The sequence below is a fragment of the Octopus bimaculoides genome, chromosome 4 (assembly GCF_001194135.2).
Source record: "Octopus bimaculoides isolate UCB-OBI-ISO-001 chromosome 4, ASM119413v2, whole genome shotgun sequence".
NCBI classification, from domain to species: domain Eukaryota; kingdom Metazoa; phylum Mollusca; class Cephalopoda; order Octopoda; family Octopodidae; genus Octopus; species Octopus bimaculoides.
The window spans coordinates 19,317,392-19,328,069 of record NC_068984.1 but is presented as its reverse complement, the minus strand read 5'-3'; the positions used below and the strand labels follow the sequence as shown (position 1 = coordinate 19,328,069).

At 34.4% G+C, this 10,678-nt stretch overlaps 1 protein-coding gene across 9 annotated transcripts in view; it reads left to right on the top strand.

The window, feature by feature from the left end:
* LOC106881484 (nesprin-1) overlaps positions 1-10,678 on the top strand; it is an 811,219-nt gene that overhangs the window by 649,983 nt on the left and 150,558 nt on the right. For 7 of the 9 annotated variants that reach the window (XM_014931893.2, XM_014931887.2, XM_014931925.2 and 4 more), the window contains 3 exons: positions 2,716-2,796; positions 7,789-7,953; positions 8,272-8,454. In XM_014931893.2, coding sequence (XP_014787379.1) covers positions 2,716-2,796; positions 7,789-7,953; positions 8,272-8,454 — 429 coding nt within the window. The remainder of the gene's footprint in view (positions 1-2,715; positions 2,797-7,788; positions 7,954-8,271; positions 8,455-10,678) is intronic. The other 2 variants (XM_052966929.1, XM_014931938.2) reach the window with 1 other exon arrangement.

The window sequence follows — 10,678 nt, the reverse complement described above, 5'->3', positions numbered from 1 at the left end:
TATATATATACATATATAAAGTATATACATATACACGGTGGTGCATCAGCATGGCCGCAGCCCTGAGCTGAAACTTTGAAATGAAATGAAATATATAATGTATATACATTCTCTTCAGTACTCTCTCATATGTCATTCATCCCTTCCCCTCTCAATATGCCTTTGCTTTCCTAACATGTCACCTGTTAACTGGAGAATGGTCTCACCTTATCTCTCTATATTCAATCCTTCTATCTAATGTAGACCATTACTCCTCTTTCTTTCTTTCTTTCTCCCTTCTCTCTCTCTCTCTCTCTTTCATTACATCCCCTCTTGTCATTCATTGACTGCCATCACCCACACTTTCAACCCAGCATCTGCATTCATCAATTACTCTCATATTACTCCTTCTTCTATCACTTATTGTTAACATCCATCACTTCATCTCTCATCTCTCTCTCTCATCTCACTCTCTCCTTCTCTCCCCTATTATCTCTCATTTTCAGTACTCTTTTCTTTTACCATTGTGTCTACCTCCTGTCACTCTCTCAGCCATAGTGCCACTCATGCTGTTTCTATCCAAACTCTTTACCACCAATCCTCACGTAGCTGTTTATCACTTTTGTCCTTTACTCTCTCTCCTCTATTAGCTCTCTGTGCTATATTTTGAACCTCTTCTAGTATTTTCTGCCCTATCACCCTCTCATTCAGGTTTTCTTTTGCCAATCTATCTGTCAGGGATGCTAGTAAATGAATGATTGAATGCAACATAGGATAGAGAGATCTCTTTAGTCTCATCAAAGACAAGACTAAAGTCTAGCATTGGTGTCATGATAAAATGCACCCAGAATACACTCTGTAAAGTGGTTTGATATAGGAAAGACATCAAGCCGTAGAAAGCATGTGAAAATAGAACATAGGACCGAGATATGGTTACCAACCTTTCTGAGTGGGCAGCAACTCCACATAAGAACTGACTCAGTCCATAACAAGCCGCCCAGCTCATAACAGCATGGAAAAGCAAATGTAAAATAATGATAATGATAAGGAAAATGTAGCTATGTATGTACATATATACATACGATGCTACGTATTTGTGTGTGTGCGTGTGTGTGAAATTGTTATTAGTTAGTGTAAGGGAGATGCATTGTATTCATAGCCATTATAGATTAGAAAATAGAAATGATAGGAATAACATTGTGTGGTTGTTGCTTAGTCTTAGGTCAGCTTTGCATGGCCTTTGTCCTGTTAGATGAGCGATATGTAATTTATTTGTAAATTATAATTTATTGCCAATGATAAATACACTTATACAAAAGTGGATAATAAATAAAACACTGATGCAATAATAAAATCTAGCATAAAATCTAGAATATATTTATATAGATGTACCATCCATGAAATAGTTATTGTTATTACTGCATTGGTACATGTAAAAATATCTTACATTTTCTCCAATGGTTTGGGCAGATTTTCTACTCTATTCAACTACAACTTAGCATTTATTTGGCTTCTTTAAAAGAAGAAATAAAGAAAATACAATTAGAAACGTAGTGTGAAAATATCAAATATCAGTGGTGTGTTATCTTGGATATTATAGTATTTAATAATATAAGCATCGCATAACATCATATCACATATGAAACGAGGCTTGTCTTTGGAATATCAAAGCTTTAAACAGCCACAAGTGAAATAACTGTGCCATGATCAGTTGTATCTATCTCACAAAATTCTCAGCCAAAACTTTACTGCCTTTGGTCTATTTAATGTCAAAGGGTTGTTTGATAGAGAAAGCTAAACTAATTTAATCACTTACCACACATAAATCAAAGACTAATAAAGACACTCAGTGTCTAGCTGGATGTTACTTCCATCAAAGTTTTTATCTAAATAAACCTTAGATAGTCAGAATCAAATGTGATGTGAAATATTTTTACATCAATGTTTAACAAGTACAATACTGAGGAGAATAGATGAAAGATAGGCCCTGGTCACTTGTTGTCATCTCAAAGGCATCCAGTTATTGGACACCGGAAACAATTATCAACAAACAGTAGAAATAACATAGAAATAATTGTAGCAACATCAGCCTGTTAAATCAGGAGAAGAATAATGTGCAAGTATTATATATCATGTGTGTATATGTGTGCATGTGCACATGTGTGTAAGTGTGAGAAGGTGTGGTTTATATGTGGAATTATGGCATGTCTAAACAAATTCCAATAATGCATAAGCTTTAACAGATTCCAAACATGGTGCATGAACCACTGATATAAACAGTACCAGACTGTTATCTTCTTAGATCTGAAATTAGATTCCAACTGACACATTGTATGATAATCTTCCTTCTCTGCAATAGTCCTGTAGATAAGCTCAACTAACTTACTGATACTTAATATAGATTTTGTGAGTGCAACAGATAACCACAACTTTTTAATTTTCATCCTGTATATAATAAATATTTAAATCTTTAAAACATAACATGAAAAGATAACCTTAAATTGCTTGTCAAGGTGAAATAATAGAACATATATCATACATCCTTAAACAAACAAATAGTTTACAAAACACTTAAATAAATTATGATGTAACTGATGTTGCTGTGTACTTTAAATATAAATGGAATTATTTTTATATTTCTGAAATTAATTGTGTGTGTGTGTTTTATTTTTGTTTATTTATTCTTTTGTCATATTTTATCTGCTGAGTCTTATAATGGTAACTTAACTATTTTAGGAAAATAGACCATCACCAATTGGTATATATGATACCTCAGATGGAGAAGATTCAGACAGAGTTGTTGGGAAAGATGTCAATGTAAGTTATGAAGGTTAAATTAAAGGATATCTTTACTATAGCATCATACAAAGTAGATAATCATTGGAAGTCTAATTAACTTCATCGTTAGTCTTGAGATAGCATCTCTTAGAGAAATTTAGTGTTAAAAGACACAAAAAATGTATAAGTAGATGAAAATTGTACAGCAGTGCTGGTGGACGATTTTCAGCTGCTACTGATACATTTTTGTGTTCTTTAACACTGATTAATCATTTAACATCTGTTTTCCATGCTGGAATGGGTTGGCTGGCTTGACGGATGAGCTGGCAAGCCAGAGGACCGCACCAAGCTTCACTATCTGTTTTGACATAGTTTTTACAGCTGGATGCCCTTCCTAATGCCAATCATTTTACAGAGTGAACTGAGTGCTTTTTCATGTCCTACCAGCACTAGCAAGATCTGTTTTGGCATGGTTTTTATGGCTGGCTGCTCTTCCTAACGCCAACCATTTTACAGAGTGGACTGGGTGCTTTTTCATGTCGTACCAGCACTGGCATGGTTTTTATGGCTGGATGCCCTTCCTAATGCCACATCTATATGAGATATTATCTCAGGACGAATACTGCAGCTAATTAGGCTTTCAATCCTACATCTATTGCAGGTATGACATACAGATTATTATAGATTCCCGGACCAGGCTGTGTGTTATGTTCTTGAAGAAGACATTTTATTTCATGTTGCTCCAGTTCACTCAGCTGTAGGAATGAGTTGCAGCATCATTGGTGCCAAGCTGTATTGGCTTTTGCCTTTCCTTCGGATAACACTGGTGGCATGGAGAGTGGAGGCTGGTATGCAAAGGAAACTGCTGGTCTTTCATAAACAACCTTGCCTGGACTTGTGCCTCAGAGGGCAACTTTCTATGTGCAATCTCATGGTCATTCATAATTGAAGGGGATCTTTACTCCTTATAATATTATAAGGAGTATTTTATTGTTTAACCCATGCACCGTCAATTTTTAAAAAATCTTTCTTCTGTTAACAAAGCAATATGCATGCTTGTGTGAAGTAATTGCTTTCATCTATCTGAGCGGCTTAAATAGATCCTGGAAAGAGCTTTGTCATGTAGCATTGCTCTTCTATCCCAGCTATTCAGAAGTAAAGTTTGATAGTTTAATTTGATTCAGTTTTAGAATAGGTAAACCACATTCCTCTGTGTGTTGCCAGGGGCATCTAAAAAGGGTTAGCAACACAAAGAGCATCCAACCACAAAGCATAATCTTAGAAAATCCATCCAAAACTAGGTGTAAAATTACAACAAGGACAACAACAACGAGAATGACTATGCTACTGATGCCAGCAACAAGAAAGAAGATGAGGGTGATGATGATGATGATGATGGGTGTTGTTAATAGGTCTTTATCTCTATCAGCTTACAGTGTTAAGACCATCACTAGTATGTTACCTAGGAATGCTGATAAGGACCATAGGAAAGTTCATTAATTTGCCATTAGAAGTGTGTTATGTAGATAGTCTTACTACTTGGGCTGCAGGTATTTCACATGTCCCCAGCAGAAGTAACAGCTCTATGTTTTTATTCTATTCTCACCCTCAGGTGTAGGACAACACACAAAATGTTAGATTCTATGCTTCATATAACAGATGGACTTATCAAACCATCATAATTTTCCCCAGTTCTGAAGTTTATCCTAATAAGAGCCAGATAGCTAAAGAGAGAGTGATTTAATCCAAGGCTGGTGAAAGTAGTACATAGCAGTGATATTAGTATAATTGTTAATAGTTGTTGACCAGTAGACTGCTTCGTAGAATTCTATCAAATATTTGTAATCCCATTTTTTATTGTATTTGTGTACTGTAACAATAATAAATTGAATAAAATATTTTAGTTTACTGGAATATCCAAAGTTATGATTCCTTGACAAAATTTTGAAGTTTAGAGATGAGTTACAAGAGGATATTCTCAGTAAGGATGCTCATCGTAATCCACTATAATCCATCACAAAATTAAGGAAAGTCAACAGTAATCATTTTACTTACGTTTTCATACTGGAGTATCTTTTATCTTTTACCTGCTTCAGTCTTTGGATTGCAGCCATCCTGGGACACTGCCTTGAAGGTTTTGTCAAATGAATCAATTCCACTGCTTATTATTTGTTGTATTTTTTAAAAAAAGTCTGGTACTTATTCTATCAGTCTCTTTTGCCAAATCACTAAGTTACAAGGATGTAAATGAACCAATAATTTGTCAAGTGATAGTGTGTGGGAAGGCAAAGACACACACACACATATATATATAGACACACACCCTCCCCACACACATACATACATGTACACATATGCTTGACGGGCATCTCTTGTACTTGTTTCAGTCATTTGACTGCAGTCATGCTGAGCATCACCTTTAGTTGAACAAATCAACCCCAGGACTTATTCTTTGTAGGCCTAGAGCTTATTCTATTGGTCTCTATTGCCGAACAGTTGTCAATCGATGGTAGGACAAATACAGATGCATAAATACAGACATAAACACACACACACACACACACACACACACACACACACACATATATATATATATATAACGGGCTTCTTTCAGTTTCTGTCTACCAAATCCACTGATAAGGTTTTGGTTAGCCCGAGGCTATAATAGAAGACACTTGCCCAAGATTCCACACAATGAAGCACCGCCTTTAGTCAAGCAAATCGACCCCAGGACTTATTCTTTGTAAGCCTAGTACTTATTCTATCGGTCTCTTTTGCCGAACCACTAAGTTACGGGGGACGTAAACACACCAGCATCGGTTGTCAAGCGATGTTGGGGGGACAAACACAAACACACACATACACATATATACATATACATATATACGATGGGCTTCCTTCAGTTTCTGTCTACCAAATCCACTCACAAGGCTTTGGTCGGCCCGAGGCTATAGTAGAAGACACTTGGCCAAGGTGCCACGCAGTGGGACTGAACGCGGAAACATGTGGTTGGTAAGGAAGCTACTTACCACACAGCCACTCCTGCGCCTATAACTTACCACACAGCTACTCCTGCGCCTATCTTCCATCAATTAAATTTACTCACAAGGGCTACAGTAAAAAACACTTGCCCAAATTGAGACCGAACCCACATCTATGAAGTTACAAAGTGAGCTTCTTAACCACAGAGCCATGCCTTCGCTTGTAGAATAGATCTGTAATTTCAAACATTTGCATTGATTCTCAAAGCCAACATCTTATACCTGACAATCATTTTATGCCAACATTGCTTCTGTTTACTTAATATTCTCCACATTTACATTTACTGTGTACTAAGCACCATACCATCACTATCTACTGTTCACACTGAAAAGTGCTTACCTAATGAAAGGAGAAAGTGTGGAGTTATGGGGTCCTTTTAGTTTTGTCTTGCCAAAGACTATTCAATCTTTTTAGTGTTGCTGCCACAAGAAAATGCTCCCTGTACACTCTGTAGAGTGGTTGGTGATAAGAAGGACATCTGGCCATAAAATCCAAGCTTAATAACATATATGAACCGCAGTTTTTGTGAGCAGTGGCTCATAGTAGGTGGTGACTCAGGCCATGATGACCCACCCAACCTATGCCAACAAAGAAAGCAGATGTAAAATGATGATGGTATCAGGATGGCAGTATTTGCATTCATCTATTTAAGCTAAGGCATGGAAGATAATGGGATTCTTTTTAAATCAATATTTAGAGCAAAGTTTGATGTTTTGTTACAGGAAATTAGAACTGATAAGTTTGTAAATACTGTTATTTTCTGAAACTTTTAATTTTGTTATTTTACATGGGGAAATAAAGAAACAAACATTCTGTAACATTAACTATTTTTATACCCACCTGCTTGGAACCATTCCTGGTTCTATGAAACAGACATCCTTTTTAATGTCATCTAATTTAAAACCTTCAAAATTTCATGTTAATTTACATTCCAAACATCAGTTTAATAATGACAATGTTATTTTACAAAATTCATTATGGTTTTTAAAACTAATTGAAACAAGGGCAGCGTGTCTTAATGGAAATCATCATCATTATCATCATCATCATCCTTTAATGTCCGTTTTCCATGTTGGCATGGGTTGGACGGTTACACCAGAGCTAGCAAGCTGGAGAGCTGCACCAGGTTCCAGTCTAATTTGGCAAGGTTTTTATGGTTGGATGCCCTTTCTAATGCCAACCACTTTACAATGTGGTGTTGGATGCTTTTAACACAGTACTGGCATGAGCACTTTTATGTGGGACCAACACAGGAAAATATGGTAACAAAAAACATTAATGAAGGAGTCTTGCTGGTTTTTTGTTTTATTACCATTTATAATATATCTGTAAAGAGATAATAATAAATGTATTACTGCAATCATCCAGTTCTTACTCATATGACTGTGATCTAGTTCCTGTGTTATAATTCTAAGTAGATGAACCTTAACCCTAACAACCCCAAGTTAAGCTGTCAGTCTATTGTAGTGAATATGCCAAGAAGATTGTATCATCATCATTTAACATCTGTTTTCCATGCTGGCACAGGCTGGATAGCTTGATAGGAGCTGGCATGAGTTGGATGGCTTAACAGGAGCTGGCAAGGCCAGGTGGGGCTGCACTAGATTCCATAGTCTGTTTTGGCTTGGTTTTTACAGCTGGATGCCCTTCTTATTACCGACCACTTTAAAGAATGTACTGATATATTCAATATATTTGCTTTGTATCTTGGTTAATTGTGGCAGTTAGCCTTAGGTTTACTACCCAGAGAGCTGACAAAAAAATCTGCAGCAAATTTAAACTCAAGACGCATGAGTTAATAGTTTAATACTTTTTCCACTTTGCCATTTTCTCTCTACTATAAAAAGATAACCATGTAAGTTTGTTAACCATATAATATTGAAATCATGTTATCTCTAAACTGAACAACCTACTTTTCTTGAGGTTGAGAAAAAATATATTTCTATAATCTATATATTTAAGACTTTTCTTTGTTTCGTTACTGTGCAGCTGTTCACTAAGAAGGAAGTTCAACTATCTCTCTCCGAAGAACAAAAAGAATATCAAAGATTAATACAAGACATAAGCAGTAAACTGCATCTGCTTAACACCAAACTTTGCTTGCAGCCATCAGTATCCCATCTGAATATAGAGACTCACATTATTGAACACAATGTAAGTGTTGCTTTTATTCTTTTTGAAGTTTATCACTGAAGTTACACTCAATAATGGTGTGTGTATATGCTCATGTGCCTATGTTAGTGTTCATATGTATGTTTGTGTATATGTAAGCAGTCTTACAATTTAATCGATTGATACTTAAATTTAAAGGAAAAACTTGAACTTTCTATCCTATAGTTTCAAGTCTAGTATTCTATCAATTTATATTATGTACAATATTTCTAATCAACTGACTTTAATATTCCTAGTTTTAATCATTCTGAGATTTATTAATAAACATTTAATTTTATGTCTGCTTCCTTTTGTTGCCAGGCCATTTTACAAGATTTTAATAATCTGAAAAACAAAATCGATCAAATTAACAACTTGTCAGAGAATGTTTCCAGATCAATTGATCCTCAGGGACTCCAAGCCATCAACACCACTCTTTCTGTCTTTAATGATCGTGTTCATACTCTTGAAGTTGGCATCAAAGACAGAGAGCTTCATCTACAGGTAAGACCTGGAAAATGAAAAAGTTTTCTAAACTTCAATCATTTATAGAATTTTAGATTGGCCATGTTCCAAGAATTCAAGCTGGTTGAGCCAGTAAGGTATTAGTATATTGTCAGAAGACTTGGCAGTTTATATCCATTTTTAGCTTATATTTGGAAGTGAGGCATTCATATTTGAGACTGTCTAAACGATAAGAATGTCATCAGTTTTAAAGTATGTGAATGATTTGTGTAAAGGAGAAGAAAATTGTTTTTAATTTTTATTGTTTATATATTTGAGTTGCATCCAGTTTATATTGAATTCAAATCTCAGCATATTTAACAAGTATTTAGAGTTCTGGAAAATTAATTGACAAGTAGTTTGTAAGTTTACATTTGCTTGAAATATTTCTTTAAGTAACAAGAATTCACTTGCAGTGGGAAAAGACACTTTACTGATTTATATTCTCTTCTTTTCTGTAATTCAATCTTATAATGAACTAAGAGGAAAGTTATTATATGGAGATAGGACTTATGGCTCATATGATATACCCCTGTGGTGGACTTACTTGTACAAACACATATTATATACTCTCATTGATTGATAGATCTATCACTGCCACACAGGCAGAACAATGCAATGACAAATATTATCAAATAGCAACATACTATGAGCTCCATCTTACAGCATTCAGTGCTTTGGGTGCAATGTCAAAAATCATACAACAATTGATGAAATCTGCAAATAACTCATTGAAGTAACCAATGTCATGTGCGAACCTTTGCTTCTTCACCAAGAACTTTTAATAGTTATAAATCAAGAAAACACAACCAGTGTCACAAGCTGTATTCAGCCTGCATATTTATTTCAACTTACATAACATTCAGTATTAAATTCACAATCTACATTCAATTTCATCTTTGTTTTATTTCATATATACATTGATAAGCAAAGAGCTGTTTATTTTTTTTCTCATTGAATCAATAAATAAGGAAATATAATTAATAGGATATGAGCAATTCATTTTTTTCCCTACTAAATCAATAAATACGGGGGAAAAAACACAATTATATGAAACCATACAGTCGTATTTCCTTTGGTAATCATGCTGTCAAAAGCTTCTCAAGATGGCCCCCTTCCTGATTTTTTTAATCACACTCCATCTTTCCTTGTCACTATTAATAACACAAGTAGATTTAGTTTTTAAGTCTTGTTTGCTCTACCCAAAGACAGATCAATAGACCTTTAGAAGGGTCTCAATCCTTAGTTCCCCCCATTGATATTTTTAGGAGATTAGACAAAGCTTCCTTCCTTCCTTGTCGGTATATCAGCTCTTTATTAATTGAAGAAATGAAAAAAAAGAAAAATTTATTTATCTTTCTCAGAGAATTAAAGATTAGAACCAATTTCTTTTTTATCTTTTCTTTTCTTTTTAATATTCTTTCTATTTTATCTCATTTGTCATTGGACCTTAGAGACAATTGCAAACAACCAAGAGTAGTTATTCTTGCCAAGACTTGCTACAGCCTCTTTGTGCTTATTAATTTAATTATATTTCTTTAATCCTTTGGGTTGTATGGCTTTTTTTTTTATCTCTTTCCCAAACCACATTTTTTTTTTAGATGCTTTGCAAAATGTTTTTATTTATTTTTTTTAAGTACTTTATATAATCGATTTTCCTTGTCTGAAACCATTTTGGCTTTGTAGTTTTAATTTTTGAAGGTGGCTTTAATCCCACTTCTACATTTGCATGAGTAGCTTCACAATAGCAAGAAGGTGTTATTGAATGCACTCAGAATTCTATCATTTCATTATTTCACATAAACATAGCTTGTAAAATAAGTAGGTAAGTAACAAGTTTTGCTGTGGTTCATACTATTCTCTCTGGTAATGTTGCTTGTGGTATATATAACCATGAATTTCAATTCATACAATTAACATTGACAACTTCATTATGATAGAAAATCATTGCCGTAGTGTATATATATATATATGCTTTATTTTGTATTCATTAAAGTTCTATAATAATCTTGCTGCCAAAATTGATGTATTACAATGAATTCCAATGAATTTACTGTTCCTAAACTTAATGATTTCATTGTTGCAATGAAAGAAAACTAAAATTCCATACAAAAACATATTCATGCAATCTTCAGAAATATTTATAAATTTACAATTATATACATCATGTTTGACAATAGCATATTTAATTTGTGTGCTCACGCACAAATGGATGTGTGTGTGT